General features: G+C 36.2%; 1 protein-coding gene and 1 long non-coding RNA gene across 6 annotated transcripts in view; both read left to right on the top strand.

The window, feature by feature from the left end:
• RASAL2 (RAS protein activator like 2) overlaps window positions 1–17,346 on the top strand; it is a 384,725-nt gene that overhangs the window by 204,889 nt on the left and 162,490 nt on the right. For all 5 annotated transcript variants that reach the window (XM_081485990.1, XM_081485993.1, XM_081485991.1 and 2 more), the window contains one exon: window positions 5,941–6,067. In XM_081485990.1, the coding sequence (XP_081342116.1) occupies window positions 5,941–6,067 (127 nt within the window). The remainder of the gene's footprint in view (window positions 1–5,940; window positions 6,068–17,346) is intronic.
• Window positions 8,309–16,461, top strand: LOC145504700 (uncharacterized). The gene is made up of 2 exons (XR_014052443.1): window positions 8,309–10,410; window positions 15,993–16,461. It is a non-coding gene; the product is annotated as an uncharacterized LOC145504700 (long non-coding RNA).

The following is a 17,346-nucleotide window of genomic DNA, read 5'->3' as shown; positions in this document are numbered from 1 at the left end:
TTTTTTTAGTGGAAGAACCCGAATACGCTGTCACTCTTTTACATTCCACCCACACGATCATGAGGAATATAACTCTTATCCTTTGGAGTTTTGTGTTGAACAGTTCACAATTTCTTGAAACAAGGAGTTTAAGGAATTTCCTGCCAAAATTATCCTAAAAAGCTATTTTAAACCTTAATCAACTAACTAATCATGGGGGTGTTTATCGCTCTGTTAATAAGATCAAGTGAGAGGGTTCTGTAAGGGTTTAAACTGAATCCTTAGCCAGACACTGTTGGAATGTGGGAGGATTATATTAGACTAGTATCCCTCATGTATGCAGTGTGTGGGATTTCTTAATGCTGTCTGTTAACTCTGCACGGTTCCTGTCAGCAGTGGAAACAGGATGGGGAGGGATGTACATGGGAAGCATGCTGAATACACCAAGTTACCCGATTGAGAAGGTAGTAGAAGGATAGACCTGGGCAGGATGCTGAGAGAGAAGTCTGCCAGGAATATCACCTTGAGAAATGATTCACTGATTCAGTAAACTGCTTCATGCAAATTGTGCCAAACAGACATTGCTTATGTGTTACGAAATACACTTCCCTGCCTGGATGCCGGGATAGGCCCCAGCTGGCTTGGCACCAGCATGGTTCAAAGAGGACTTAGGAGGCCATTGGAATTCCATTTTGCTTGCAAGAGATAAGACCAAGTAAACTAGAGATTAAGGAGCTGAGGGAAATGGTAGAGAAGACAATCATGACCCCCACCCCCACCCCCCAGAGTGCAACCAATACAAAAGTACAAAAGAAAGCTTAATTTCTGAGTTTCTTTCTTTGGGCAGTAACAAGCCATTAAGAATGTCTCCTTTTTTCTTCATTCAAACTCTGCTTTCTGTATCTGGAATTTTAAAAGCTGGGATGCTAGTGTAAAGGCTTCAAAGTAGTAATAATGCAATTTCAAAATATTTTAAAAATACTTTTCTTCCTTTCGGAAAGCAATATTTACACTCAGCTATATTGATGAAAATAGCAGTTAGGCTTTGTGCAAATAACTAAAATCAAGTGTTATTTATCTTGGAGTAAACTACCCATGGCATATTTCATTCAGAGCTACTTTTAAGTTATTCAGCAGATACATCATGTGCCCCTGTATGTGAATTCACTGTTCAGAGTTACAGAGAATAAGACACAATTCTTTCCTCTCTCCCCAGTACCAAATTTAGTTGTGGGAATAGGATAAATAATTGCAAAATGGCATTTGATAAATAGCACAAGTAAACTAGACAGAATAAAAGAAAGAAATCTATTTATTCTAAAGGACTATAGTCTGTTGTCATTAAGATGCTGTTGGCAATGGCCAATTACCAAAGAAAGTTTAAGAAAGGAAGGGGGTCAGAGTTATGTGTTATGAATATTAATCTGTGGGATGTATTGGAAGAGGGAAAGATAGGAAGGAGACAGACCAATTAAGAGACCACTATTCCTCTGATCTAAAATCTTGAATGGTTTCCCAGTGCTTCCTGAATTATGCATGGCCTGGTGTTAAAGCCCTCCCATGTGGTTATAATATATTTTGGTATTCTCTCCCACTTCTCCGCCTTAAGAGGCTCTAGCTAAATTGACTAACTCCAGGTTCCAAAAGTAAAAAAATAGTATGTTTACCAACTTCTTGGCTGATGTTATATTTTTTCGTTTGCCTAAAAGGGCCCCCATGTCTACCTATCAAATATTCATTTATTCATTTGTGAGTTATAACTATTTTAAGGTTTGAGAATCGACTGGTAAGTAAAGCTGTTAACTTATGTGGAATCAGTTGCAGAGATGAATAATTATGATCCCATGTATAAGCATAGTGGCAGAGAAAGATCTGTTATTGGAGAAATCTCAGATGTGCCCTAACCTGCCCTTAGGGGATTGATAGAAGGGAAGTTTCCTGAAGAGGCAATGCCTGTCCTAGGTCTCAGGGTGGATCAGAGTTGACCTGGCAGATAGGGAATAGAGAAGAAACTGAGAAAAAAATCTTTCAGACTGAGAGAACAAACTCAGCAAAGGCACTGAACTACAACGTAGGGAATATGTTAGGGAAACGCAAGCAAATTGGTGTTCCCAGAATGTAAAGTGTGAAGCTGGATACCCAAACAGTGGCCAGATTGTGGAAAACCTGGTATACTATATCAGGAACCTTGTACTTACTCTGTAAGATAGTAGTTTTAAGACACTTTTAGCAGAACAACCCTTTCTTTGTAGAAAAGCTTACGTAGAAGCCCTGTACAGCAGGTAAACTCCAGATTAGAGTGTGGTTGAAGCAGAGATGCGAAGAACTGACTCATTTGAAAAGACCCTGATGCTGGGAAAGATTGAGGGCAGGAGGAGAAGGGGACAACAGAGGATGAGATGGTTGGATGGCATCACCAACTCAATGGACATGAGTTTGGGTAAACTCCGGGAGTCGGTGATGGACAGGGAGGCCTGGTGTGCTGCAGTCGGTGGGGTTGCAAAGAGTCGGACACGACTGAGCAACTGAACTGAACTGAAGCAGAGAGGTACCCTCCTTGTCACACCCACACACGAGCATACCATCTCTTCTTTGAAAACCACTGCAAAGGAGAGCAACTGAAGGCCGTTAAGCCTCAGAATGACATGGTTATGATTGCATTTTTGAAATACTCTGTTAACCATGTAAAGGATAGATTTAAGGGGCAGAATATCACCAACAAAGAGACCGTATTAGTAGTTTGGATAAGAGAGAACCGGAGGCTTTTGGCACCAGCTGAGATGGAGTAGCTGGTACAAGACTAGCCCTCCCACTGCAAACAACACAAGACTGGACCCAAAAATACACATAGCAGCTATTTTTCAAACATGGGACAATAGGCAGCCAAAGACAGTGGTGGTCACCACTCTCCTCGAAGAAAAAGAAATGTCAGAAGACGCACAATATAAGCCAAGAGAGGTTGAAGGAAAGATAAAAATTTCTCTCATGTTATAGAATCTGAAAGATACACAATTTTTAGAGTAATTCAGTATACAAGTAAATGTGAACTAGTAAGCTAAATTAGGACAATTGGAGTGGAAAAAATTGGGTTTTTTTAAACTGTCTTTTTTAAAACTAATTTTCTTTGGCTATATGGCTGAGATTTGTAAAACTCTTGCTTAGTTCATTTGAAGATACTTGAAATATTATACCTCTAACTTTTAAGAAGCAGGTCAATATCTTTAAAAGGATAATTTAGGTAAGAAGCAAATCAATGGTATTGTAAAAGGAAATGATTCTTAAGAAACACATTTAGAATAAAAGTAAACACTATTTTCCCTTATATTGAGTCAGAAATAAAATACCCTAAGCTTTAAGAGCGATGCTGTGAATAAAATCATTCATCATATTTTAAGTTTCAACCGTGGAAAAAGAAAAGCCTGCATTGAAACTTTGAGAATATAATTGTGAGTGACATTTAGGGCCAAATAAGATGCTTGATATATTTTATTTATTCTCTTCTTAGATATGATACAGATAAAGTATGTGATAATAGAAACCATGTCTTTCTTTTACGTATGGCCTTTATGAATTTCCACAGAAAAGATTGTAGGTCATTCCCTCCTAAATATAAAATATAACTCCTTTTTTCTTTGTGGCTTAGGTCTTCATTAATTCAGATAATAGGCATTTTGGGGGAACTATTGCAAAAATAGTTATGTTTATTTAGGTTCATCTGTTTGTTCAAAGACCCAAACTACTTTTTTTTTCCCCCCAAATTTACCTCCATTCTGTCCTAAGGCAGGTAGAGGATACATTTTTACCTTCCCTACTAGGAGGGCATTATTTAACCTCTGGGCACTACTCTTTTAATTATTTAAGTAGAGATCATTTCCATCCTGAAAGGGGCGGGTGACTTAGATTACTGTTTGTAAAGTTTTCTATTACAGAGCTTTTGGAAGAGTTAATGTCTTTACTGATGCTATTATTTGATATCCGCTTATGTTTTAGAATTTTACTTTTCTTAATTCCACTTGTAGTAACTATAGTTATGGCAATGAGGAAACGGGGAATTTTTAGTCTTATAAAGTGTGAAAATTTTCAGTCCTCAAAAAGATATGAGAATTTTGCTCTTCAGACTCTCAGTAACACAGAGAAAACTTCCTTTGGTATTGTCCTCTTGACCCAGTCATAGGACTTGAATTACTGAGGCAAAGCAGGAAGCAGATACACTTAAGCTCTTATCTGTCCCAGTTTTGCTGATCGATTGCTATACCCATAGTAATTACCTGGAGAAATAAATTATTCCTCATCTATAAAAAGGGGATAATAATAATAGCTCCCTTATAATGTCACACATGTAAATCCTTAGCCTTGTGCATGGTAGGAACCTAATGCTAGTCATTATTGAAATTTGTTAAAAAATGTCTATATTGGAGCCATAAGAATTAGAGACTATGATTAATTGTTGCTGAATTGGTTGCCTGCACCCACACCGGGGTCCTAATCTAGACCAAGGGGTCTTGGTCAAGGAAGTTCTTTTTCCACTCAGATTCACACAACCAATAATAGCGAAACTGGTGCTGAGAATAGAAGGGCACATAGTTTATTCAGTGACCAAGGAAATAGAAACCTGTGGGAATTTAGTTCACAAATCAGCTTCTCAACCTCATTCAGGTGGAGACACCGTTTATATAGAAGGGTTGAGGTAAAAAGGACAGAATTGAGTAAAGAGAAAGAGGAATATTCATGAGATATCTGAGAACAAGGGTGTGGTTTATACTCAGAACTGAGGCGGCACCCTTTTTCAGTCCTTATATGGACTTTTCCAGTTGTCATGGCAAATGGCGCTCGTGGGTGTGTCATTTAGCATGCTAATATATTACAGTGAACATATAATGAAGATCAAAGTCCACTGGAGATCAGGTCTTCCGCCATCTTGGGCCTAGCCAGTTCTTGTTTTTCTCTGTGTAACTTCCTCTTTTTGTAATTGAGCCTGAAACTCAGATAAGGGCAGTTAATGTCCATTTGAGTGAGGGGCGGGGGAATGATTCGGAGGCAACAGCCTTGGTACCATAATTCCTGAGATAGTTTGCCAAACTATTTAAAATGTTATGAACACTATTCTTAATTCCGATAGAGGTTACTAATAAAATCTCATTATGAAAGTTTTTGCCCTTCTCCCAAAGCAAGATGACTGGGTCTTTTGCAATTACCAAAACTGGGGGAAGAAAAAGGAACTTAGAGCCATCTCATTACTTCACAGTGATTGCTGGTGTGTAAATTATAAAATAGTTAATGGCATCAGACATTGTTTATTCCACTTGTAGTTCTCATTCCACGTGTACAATCAGAAAGAAAAATTACACCAGAAAAAAAATATTTTTTAGGATTTCAAACACTAATCTCACTTGTGGAAGAAAATATGCCATTTTATGTGAGTATCTGTACGTTTTGACTGAAAACATGTATAGATAGTATTTTATTAACTATCTCTAAGTGCTTACTTCTAAAATTGGAGAAAATTTGGGTGATTTTACTACTTTTATCTAACAAAACCTTCTTTTATGAGAATTTTAGAGCGAAATCTTTCTGGTTGGCTTTATTTCCATTACCTTACTGAACGTTGGACAGAATTGGAACTTGTGCATTGGTTTCTGATGTGAAAGAATCTTAACTTGTGTGGGTGTCTTGTTTTGTGTTCCAAGCTCCCCAAGCAGATACACACCTGGATGTGATTTGTACATACTTCATGAAAGCTCATTTACATACTCACCTTTCCAGATCTTTCAGTTTTCTTTTTTAAAGAAAAGCTTCCTGAAAGGGGTTAGTAATACTTTAACCATTGTGTAGACTTTATTTCTCCATTTCTTCTGTTTTGCTCTGATGATTGCACACTCCTACCTTTATCAGCTAAAAATGTTATTCGGTCAGAAGGTACTCATGGCACAATTAAGTTTCATCTCTGTTTTGGTTTACTAGATACCCTTGGAGGGAGGACAAGAACAGCAGACAGATTCCACCAAAGGGCGATGCCTGCGGAGAACTGTCAGTGTTCCTTCCGAGGGTCAGTTTCCTGAATACCCACCAGAGGGCGCCGCTAAACTGGGTAAGCTACTAAGTAAAAGGAAAGAAATTACTAATTTTTATCCGGTAATTTATGGACTTGTTATTGAGAGGGTTACAATAAAAGAAAACATCCTGTATTTATTGTTAAGTAAGTACTTTAAAATGTAGTCAGAGGTTATTAGAAAGTTTTATTCTTTATAACCAAGCGATAGCAAAGTTGTTTTACAGAGATAAAATTTATCTGAGCGCTATGTGGTTGTGGAAAAATCCTAGGCATGTCGACTGATGTGTTGTTTCTGGTTTTACTACTCGGCTTTAAATTTTTAGAGTGTTATATGGTCCTGTTGAGGCACTGGGGAGTTAGTTTTTTTTGAAAACTTAGTATTGAATGGCTTGTGTCCTGTGCACATAACTACTGGTGTTGTCTTGCATAGTGTAAGGTCGGATTAGGCTAATTTACCTGAGCCAATTTTATATGGCCTATATAAGTTATTTTCAGGCTTGTGTTTAGAGTGGCTGATACAAGGGAGACATCAAAAAACCCCACCTGAGTTGTTACATACTAAGGGAATTAATGTCAGTATCAAGGCAGTTCTTTCTCTGTTTCTTACCAAATGAATCTGTTTGGCCTTTGCATACTTACCAATGGATATTTAGATAATTAAAATAGTCAGGTAATTTTAAGGGAATATAAATAATATTAAAGGAAATAATGAAAGAATTTGAAACATAGGAGTTGTTTGATGTTTTTACATTGTAGTAGTAGTATTTGTTTCGGAGAAGGCAATGGCACCCCACTCCAGTACTCTTGCCTGGAAAATCCCATGGGTGGAAGAGCCTGGTAGGCTGCAGACACATGGGGTCGCTAGGAGTCAGACATGACTGAGCGACTTCACTTTCACTTTTCCCTTTCATGCACTGGAGAAGGAAATGGCAACCCACTCCAGTATTCTTGCCTGGAGAATCCCAGGGACGGGGGAGCCTGGCGGGCTGCCGTCTATGGGGTCGCACAGAGTCGGACACGACTGAAGTGACTTAGCAGTAGTATTTGTTTAGTGCACATAGACATTTAGTCACAGATACTTTGTAGGTAGGTAAAACTATCATTTATTGTCTCTTTTTTTGTTAGTATGAATAATTCTGTGATTTTGTTGTGTTTTTTAAAATCAAGATTTTTTTGTTTGTTTTTGCCTTTTTCTTCATACATTTTCATTTTCTAAATGGAACTTTGTCAGAATTTGAATCCTTTAGTTCCCTTTTTATCCTGTGACATTTGTTGCTTTTCTAGACATTAGTCAGGTTAGCAAACACTTCTTCAAGGGGTCATACTTGGAAGAATCAAATTTTCCTCTGATCCTATTTCCATTGTACTTCTTTAATATATGTTGAAACCAGTTTAGGTGTGGGCTTAAGTTATATGCAAACCTGTCTGGGTGTGACCATTTTATAGCCTGTTTGTATTTCACTTATAAGTTTTGTGTGAACTGGACTAGCTCAGAGTTGCCTTCAACTCCTTTGCTGTCATTATTTGTAATGTTATATTGATGACTCTCTTTGTCACTTCTCTAGGATTCTCTGACTATTCATGCTTTGATCCACAAAAATCAATTGATTTTGAGGAAGTGCAATTATAGTCTGAGTGATTATTGTGATTTTTTAGAAGGGGAATGTACAGTACATTGTTAAATTTATCGCCAACATTCCAGGTACAGGTCCTAAAGACAAACAAAGATGAGGTGACTAAGATGTATAGTCCAGAGCCAGTCCTCTACCTTCTGTTCTTGAAAACAGATTTGGCAGCCATCTTGATTCATGCTCATCCATCATCATTTTTGGAGTGGATTTCCTAAATTTAGCACTGGGAGTTATCACTCATAAATTTTAGAGAGGAAAAGGTTCTTTTAGAGCCTTTCTTCCTTTCATGCCAATCTGATGTTGAATTAGATAATTATTCTGTTGTTCTATTTTCATTTCCCAATGATTTGTCTTGAGGCAAAATTTCCCACTGTCAAATATTTAATTGAGTAATTGCTGTATATCTCTCTCTATATATACATACAGATATATATATATAACATTTTATGCCAGTCCCTAAGAATGAAAAGAGGTACAAGATTAGATCTCTGCCTTTAGAAAATTCTTTTAGGAAGATAGATTATTGATGACTCTTCACAGTATATGCTATTATTGTGATGTACTGTGTGTGGCTTGGAGATGTAGTTAGAGATGACAGCATTGAGCTCTTTGGCAAGCAGATCATAAAGGTCTTATAGGTAATTGTGGGAGCTTTGGCTTTTACTCTGGGAGGGGAAGCCGTAGACTTCTATACTGAGACTAGGGAAGCAAGAATGGAAGTTTAGAAACCGATTAGTATGCTACTCCAATAATCTAGAAAAGAGATGAAAGAACTTGGGCCGTAATGGTAGTAGGAGAAGGGCTGAGAAGTGACCAGATTATATTTGAAGGTGTAGCCAACAAGCCAGTTTGCTCATTGGATTGGATGTGGGAAGTGAGGAGCAGAAGACTGAAGAACTTTGGCTAGAGCAGCCAGAAGAATGAAGCTGTGCTTTTTTAAGACTGGGAGAAACAAGTTTGAAAGTGGGACTGACTAGGAGCTCAATTTGGACATCTTAAGTTTGAGGATCTTATTAGATACACAAGTAGAAATATGTGAGTCTGGAAATTAAGGGAGGAGTGCAGACTGGAGATACAGATCACAAGCTTTTAGCAAATAGATGGTGCTTGAAGTCACGAGATTGAATGATATCATCAGGGAAGGGTATTTAGGTAGAAAGGAAAAATTAAAGAGTAAGCTCTGGAACATTCAGAGGTTAGGAAGATGAGGAAACATTCGTAAAGGACGGACCAGAGAAGAAGAATGAAAATACAAGAGTTTTGTTTGCAAGTGAGTCAGTCAAGCGTGTCGGGAAGCCCTTCTGTTTTTTCAGGGTTCTTTCCCTTTGCAAGCTCTCTCTTTCTCTCCAGTAGAGGAACTCCAGGGAGGACAGATCAGTTTTTGCGGATGTGAAACCGTGGCATGCATTTTGATTTCAGATGTGAGGCAGTCAGCTATGGAGAATTACCCACTCATGAAAAACACGGACCTTTTATTCTACCTCAGACAATTTGTAGCAAAAAAGAGCTCTATGAATGTAAAGGATCTGTGAAGAACTTTCATTAGTGGCTACCAATTTACTGTACTTTGAAGATTTCAAACTGGTGAAGAAACTTGAATGTAAAAAAGATGGGAAGGCCTGTATTTCTGCCTCTCACATTGTTCAGCATGAGCAAATGCACAGTCTTGAGGAAACTAACAAATGTCAAGAACTCAGAAGAAGAAAGTGTGTGTGAGGAGGCAGGTGGGGAATAGATAAGCACAGAATGTCCTTCTCACTCACTAGTTCCCAGTCTCTTGCATTCAGAAGTTTACCCCGACACACAAAATTTATATTTACCATGGTATTTGACACAATATTTTGATGCAGCAAATTCTTTTCTCTTGAAAGTGAGATATTTTCTTAAGGTATATGAACATCTTGCCTAAAGTACCCATTTCCAAATTTAGTAAACCAAGGAAAAAACTACTTTCCCCTGGTGACAGTATCCAGATTTTAATTTATTCATCAGAAAAAAGATTTTTCAAACCATGCAAAAGCACAATTTGCTGAATTTTCAAAAGGAAATCACTTCTTCAGATGGTAGAGTCTTTGCATAAAAGCAATACAGGGAGGTATATAAGTTGACCACATGAATTGGTAAACATTCGTTTTCAATGTAAATATAACCTGTATGAGTTCAGCTTTTTAAAAAGCCATTGGATACCTTTTAAGAACATTATTAAATGGGAGAAAGTGAAAGCTGAACTGTAGGGAACATTTCTGTGATGCATAGATACATAGAAGAAAATGTGTCTCAACCACTGTGTATTGTCTGCTGCCTGGCTGGGGGATTGCACAAAGATGAATGGAGAACCTTGTCCGGTCTGGTTGTTGCACTTCTTTGACATTCCAGTAAAGTTAATGCTTTGATGCTCAAGTAGGCAGAGCAAAGTCAGAGCCTGAAATGAGCAAGAATCTTGCTTGTAGGTAACATCAGAAACGTGATCATAAAGCTGGTTTGATTAGAAAGTGCAAACACTCATAACTGCACCTTTTCTCAGTTCTCAAAAATGATATTGAAATTGAACCGACATATTTAAAACCAAATATCTAGTAACTCAAAGCTGCAGAGATCTTCATGACTCTGTTTTATTACATTGTGATAAAATCTTAAAAGTACCCCCCATGATCTTACTTACAAAATCTCTGGATTTTTAAAAAAACTGTGCCTGTGACATTAAATTTGTTTCATTGTCATGGAGTCCTCAAAACCTGGAAATATCTGGTAAGTGTACTTAAAAATTACAATTTGACATAGGATGCCCTTGATACATGTTAGCAACCATAGGAAAAAAATATCAAAAGTGTTTGAGAGTCAGTGTTAGCTAATGCACAGTTTTCATGTTTGTGTAAATAAAGTTGAACAGAAGATCTAAAATAACACCACCAAAAAAGAGGGAAACTACATTAGAAAAACCTTGAGGAAAAACTAACCTTGCACTGATGTTTTCCTGTTTATTGACCCATGTGATAAAAATTTGAGGAAATTTTAAACAAAATGAATATTAAAAAACAGAATATACTCTCCAAGACATTAATGAAATTATTGGAAAGGATAACTCATTTAATCAAAATTATAGAGGATATTGATTATTCAGATCTTAGCTTTGACTCTGTCTATTAAATTAGCCTGAGATCTGATTTATGTATAAAATAATGATGATTATCTTTTTATTCCCAAGACATTCACTATTAGGAGTATCTAGATAACTTATGAAGTATTTTAAAGATGCTAGAATCTTCTAGGTATAGGATGATAATGATAATATTGAAAAAAGGGAAATGAGAATAATGAAGATTTAATATTGCAAGAAACATATCCTTCCATTTTTCAAATAATAGAATTTTATTTTTTCACATTAATTTTTAAAATTTTTACTTTATATTGGAGCATAGTTGATTAACAACGTTGTGTTAGGGTCATGTGTATAGCAAGTGGTTCATTATACATGTATCCATTCTTTTTCAAACTCTTTTCCTGTTTAGTTTATTACAGAATATTGAGTTGAGTTCCCTATGCTATACTGTAGATCCTTGTGGGTTATCTATTTTAAATATAGCACTGAACGTATCAATCCCAGACTCCCAATCTACCACTCCCTTTCCCCCTGGTAACCATAAGTTTGTTCTCTAAGTCTTTGGGTGTGTTTCTCAGATCAAATTTTAAATGTTGATAAATAGTATCTGTGTACGGTAGTAGTCAATATTTAAATTGGCTATTAAATTTATATGTGTAAAATTGTATGTGATTATATATCCTTTGCTGTATAAATGCTTTTTAGTTTAATGTAGTTCCATTTCTTTATTTTTGCTTTTGCTTATTTCACCTAAGGCGACAAGTCCAACAAATACTGCTAAAAGCAGTGTTAAAAAGCATACTATGCACGTTTTCGTCTAGAATTTTTATGATCTTAGGTCTTACATTTAGGTTTTTAATCCATTTTTAGCTTCTTTTTGCATATGGTGTGAGAAAGTAGTCCAGTTTGAATCTTGTACATGTGGCTGTTCAGTTTTCCTAACACCACTTATTGAAGAGCCTATCTTTTCCCTATTATATATTTATGCCTCCTTTTCTTTGGTTAACTGACCATATAAGCTTGAGTTTATTTGTCTTACCTTGATCTCTGTGTCTGTTTTTATGCCAGTCCCATGCTATTTTGATTGCTATAGCTTGTACTACTGTTTGAAATCAGGGAATGTGATACCTCTGGTTTTGTTCTTCCTTCTCAATATTGTTTTGACTATTTTAGGGTTTTTTGTGTTTTCATGGAAATTTTTGGATATTTTGTTCTATTTCTGTGAAAAAAGTTATTGGTATTTTGATAGAGATTGCACTGAATCTGTAAATTGCTTTGGGTAGTATGATCATTTTGGAAATATTAATTCTTTGCATCTGTGAGAATTCCAGTTGTTCATGTTGTCTTTAATTTCCCTCAGCAATAATCTTATAGTTTTCTGACTGCAAGTCTTTTAATCCTTGGTCAGATTAATTCCTAGGTATTTTATTCTTTATGATACAGTTGTAAATGGGATTGTTTTCTTAATGTCTCTTTCTGATAGTTCTTTGTTAGTGTATAGAAATGCATCAGATTTCTTAATGTTAATTTTGTAGCTTTCAGTTTTACCAAATTCATTTATTAGTTTTGATAGGTTTTTTTGGTGGCATCTTTAGGATTTTGTATATATAGTATCATGCCATCTACAAAGTGACAGTTTTACTTCTTCCTTTCCAATTTGGATTCCTTTTTTTTTTTCTTTTCTGCTGTACTGGAACTTCCAAGTCCTGTATTGAATAAAAGTGACCAGAGTGGGCATCCTTGTCTTGTTACTGATCTTAGAGGAAATTCTTTCAGTTTTTCATTGTTTCGTATGATGTTGGCTCTGGATTTGTCATATATGGTCTTTATTATGTTGAGGTATGTTCCTTTTATACTCAGTTTGTTGAGAGTTTTTATCAAAATGGATGTTGAATTTTGTTGGAAGCTTTTTCTGCGTCTGTTGAGATGATCATATGATTTTTATTTTCAAGTTGTTAACATGGTGTATCATGTGCAGTTATTGAACTATCCTTGCTTCCCTGGGATAAATTCCACTTCATCATGGTATATAATCCTTTTATTGTATTGTTGAATTTAGTTTGCTAATATTTGCTGAGGATTTTTTGCATGTTATATTCATCAGTGATATTGTTCTGTAATCTTTGTTATTTTATTTATTTTGGGGGAGGGTCATGTCTGTCTGATTTTGTTATCAGGGCGAGGGTGGCCTCATAGAATGAGTTCAGAAGCATTCCTTTCTCTTCAGTTTTTGGAAATAGTTTAAGAAAGGTATTAACTCTTTAACTATTTATAACATTCACCTGTGAAGCCCTCTGGCCCTGGACATTTGTTTGTTGGGAGCTTTTTTTAAATTACTGATTCAGTTTCCTTCCTGGCAATCAGTCTGTTCATATTTTCTGTTTCTTCCTGATTCAGGTTTGGGGGATTGTATATTTCCAGGAATTTGTCCATTTCTTCCAGGTTGTCCATTTCATTGACATATAATTGTTCATAGTAATCTCATGGTCTTTTGTATTTCTGTGCTGTTGATCATAAGCTCTTTTATTTCTGATTTCTGATTTTGTCTATGTGGTTCTTCTCTTTTTATTCATATTCTTTGAGTCTAGCTAAGGGTTTATCGATTTTTATCTTTTCGAAGAACCTCTTCTTAGTTTCACTGATCTTTTCTTTCTTTCGTCTCCTTGTATTTCTGTTCTAATCTTTATGACTTCTTTCTTCTATCTTTGGATTTTGCTTCTTTATTTTTCTAGTTCTCGCATGTCTAAGGCTAGATTGTTTATTTGGGATTTTTCTTGTTTCTTGAGGTAGGCTTGTATCACTGTAAACTTCCCTCTTACAGTTGCTTCTGCTGTATCCCATGGGTTTTGGATCATTGTGTTTTCATTTTCATTTGTCCCCAAATATTTTTTTTTTTTATTCTCCCTTTGATTTCTTCAATGATCCATTGGTTGTTTAGTAACATATTGTTTAGCCTCCATATATTTGTAGTTTTTGCAGTTTTTTTCTTGTGGTTGATTTCTAGTCTCATACTGTTGTGTTCAGAAAACATGATTTCAGTCTTCTTAAATATACTGGTATTTGTTTTGTGACCTAAGGTGTGATCTATCCCAAAGAGTATTTCATGTACACTTGAAAGGGATGTGTATTCTTCTTTGGGATGGACTGTTCTATGTATATTTCTTTTACATTGAAATAGGTTAATGTGCTATTTAAGGCCAGTGTTTCTTTATCGATTGTCTAGATGATTTGTTCACGGAGGTAAGTGGTGTATTAAAGCCCCCTTCTATTATTGTCTTACTGACAATTTTTTCCTTTAATGTTTGCTTTATGTATTTAGGTACTCCTAATGGGATGCTTAGGTATTTTCAATTATTAACTCTTCTTGTTGGATCAATCCCTTTATCATTATGTAATGTCTTATTTGTCTCCCATCTTTGTTTTAAGGTGTATTTCTTCTAATATAAGTATTGCTATCCCGGCTTTCTTTTCATAGAATTTAGTGTTATGTTTGGATTCCTTTCCCTCGTTTTGGTGTGTATCTGTTATATATTTTCAGTTTGTACTTACCATGCAGTTCATGTGTAACAACCTGTTTACATCTGATTATTTTACACTGATGCTCACTTAACTTTGAACACATTTTAACCACCCTACATTTAACACTCCCTACCATGTTTAATGTTGTGACATCATATTTTACATCTTTTGTTTTGTCTATCCCTTTAACTACTTATTATAGATATCCCCAGATTAGGGAAATTTTCAGTTATTATTTTCTCAAGTAAATTCTCTGCCCTCCCTCTCCGTTTCCTCTCCTTTTGGTATAATGTAAATGTTAGTACACTTGATGTTGTCTCAGAGGCATTTTCAAAACTACCCGTATTTTTTTTAATTCTTTTGTTTTTTTTTTTCTATTCAGCTTGAGTGACTTCCACTGCTCTGTCTTTCACTTCACTAAGTTGTTCCTCCATATCATCTAATCTACTTTTGATTGCTTCTAATATGTTTTTTTATTTCAGTTATTGTAGTCTTCAACTCTGTTTGGTTCTTCTTTGTATTTTCTAACTCTGTTAAACTTTTCACTCTGTTCATCCATTCTTGTCCCAAGTTCACTGAGCATGTTTAGATGAGGTTATTGCCTTGAATTCTTTATTGGGCAGATTGCTCATGTCTTCTTTGCTTAGTTCTTCTTTTGGAATTTTGTCTTATCCCTTTGTTTGGAACATATTCTTCTGTCTCCTTATTTTGCCTAATACTCTTCCCCTGTGTTAAGTAGGTCAGTTACATTTCTTGATTTTGGATAAGTGACCTTATATAGGAGACATTGTATGAGGCCTAGCAGTACACTGTCTCTGGTCACTAGAGGCCCCTGCATGGGCACTATGGGCCTTTCCGTTGTGTTGGGACTATGGTAGCTGGGCTGATAGATAGGGCTGGCCCCTGGCCCGGAAGGCTGCCATGCTCTGCCTCATTCAGTGGCTACAGGCCTGCTGGTACTAAAGTCATTTTTTATTTCACTCTTATGAGCTAAGTTTAGATGAACAGCTAAATCATTTTTTAAATGAAGAAATGGGTTTTAAGTCTAGGTGTCAGACCACAATTCTTCTAAGTTATAAAGGAAATATTTAGATTCCTGATTTTCTCTTTTATCTTCCTCCTCACCCTCATCCTGAAATAGTAGAGATTAGTTTTGTGAAAGGTAATTCAAAGGCAGTGCTGCACATCTGGTTGTGCAAATTATATGTACCCCTACAAGTAGGGGTGTGTGTCATTTAATTGTCATTGTTGATTTGTCCTTATTTCGTAAAATATACAACAGATGGCAGCAAGGTGTCTCAAGTAAAGGATTCCTTTTCTGACTCAGTTAAGTCATTTGTACAGGCTATTGTAAGGGTTGCTGTAAGTCCAGAAGAACTGGGGAAGGAGAAATGAAGGAAATTGGTGTTTAACTGTAGACGAGCTACTTGCTGAGTTTAGAAAGCTGTATCATATGTGTTAATATTTAAGTTAGTCTAATAAACTTTTTTTTTTCACTTAGAGCCCTCTAAAATGGAATGACCAGGTGAGAGGCCACTCTCAACTTGTTCTGAGGCAATATTAACCTTAGTAAACCACTCTGGTGACTGGAGAATTGGGTGGGAATGGTAACGAGTGGTGTAAACAATCAGGAATGGTTTTTGATTCAGCCTAGACTTCTGGGGAGAAAAATGGTGGATTGAACATAAGCATGTACTTGTATTCCTTTCAGAAACCTCACTACAGCTATGGTAATGGAATATTCTTTTAAAGACATAGTCCTTCAAGAATAAGGAAAATGGCAAAGAAGAAAACAACCACAAAAACCAATAATACATAATAATACATCAAATGCTGGAAAGCAAATGGAGTGTGGTAAATGACCTACCTGACCTGAGAAAGCCAATTCTTAATCTAGCAACAAAGCCAAGAACCAATCTGATTTTTACCACAAAATCTTCAAATAGTCCAGGAATCGATGGCTTCAGAAATGTATAGTAGTAGATCCCTCAGTCTTCTCCTCTTCCCAAGACCACTAGACAGTTTCTCTTCCCACCCTCATCTCTACCCTAATGTAAGGTTGCGGGTCAATTCTCTGGGAGAGAAAACTCAAGGGTCTCTGGACTGGGGCATACCAGGCAAAATGGAGAGCACAGGGTACTTTACCAAATACAAGGGAATAAAATGAACACCTGCAAACTGAGTGATGAGACTCCTCTACCTGTCTCCCTTACTTTGCCCTTACCCTCCAGGCAAGAGATCAGTGTCATTGGAAAATTTACCAGCCCAAGAGGAAAGACTTAAGGACACTGACATTCCCAACGCTAGTTGTCATTGGAGGGAAAGCCTCTAGCATGGAAGAAAAAAGTCCAAAACAAATTTAAAAAAAAATTAAAGAAATTTGGAAGCACAGAGATATGCAGGGAATAGAAAGCTTTAAAAAAGTTGTGATTATCTTCAGAGAGAGAAAATATGACATACATGAGACAAGAACTGAATGTTAAATACAAAGCCAAAATACTGCTTTCTACTGTGTATTAAAAAATTATAACAGAAATAAGACTCAATAATAGAAGGGTTAGAAGATGAAAATGAGGAAATAGCCCAGAAAATAAAGAGGAAAAAAAGATAAAATAATTAGAGCATCAGGTTAGGAAGTCAAAACAATGAGTTCCAGAAAAAGTAAAACAAAGGGGAGGAAATTACTAGCAAAATATTTTAAGAAAATTTCCCACAACTGAAGGATATGAGGTTCCAAATTAAAAGGAATTACTAAGTGCCTATGACAAGGCACATTTTCGGGAAATTTCAGTTTGTCTCTGATGACAAAGAGGCCATTTTGCAAACTGCCAAAGAAAGGGAAAACATTACAAACTAAGGACTAGAAATCAGAATGGCTTCTGACTTCTATCAGCAATATCAGAAGCTAGAAAATGATGAGGAATGCCTTCAGACTTCTGAAGGAAGATTATTTCAATACAGAATTCTACATAATATAGCTCTAAGCCACTAATATCACATGAGAATAAAGACATTTTCAGACACGCAAGGTTAAAAAAACTACCTCCTACACACCATTTCTCCTG

Source organism: Giraffa tippelskirchi, chromosome 5 (genome assembly GCF_054371585.1).
Source record: "Giraffa tippelskirchi isolate mGirTip1 chromosome 5, T2T-mGirTip1v1.2.pri, whole genome shotgun sequence".
Taxonomy (NCBI): domain Eukaryota; kingdom Metazoa; phylum Chordata; class Mammalia; order Artiodactyla; family Giraffidae; genus Giraffa; species Giraffa tippelskirchi.
The sequence above is the reverse complement of the archived record's forward strand: the minus strand, read 5'-3'. Positions and strand labels throughout refer to the sequence as shown.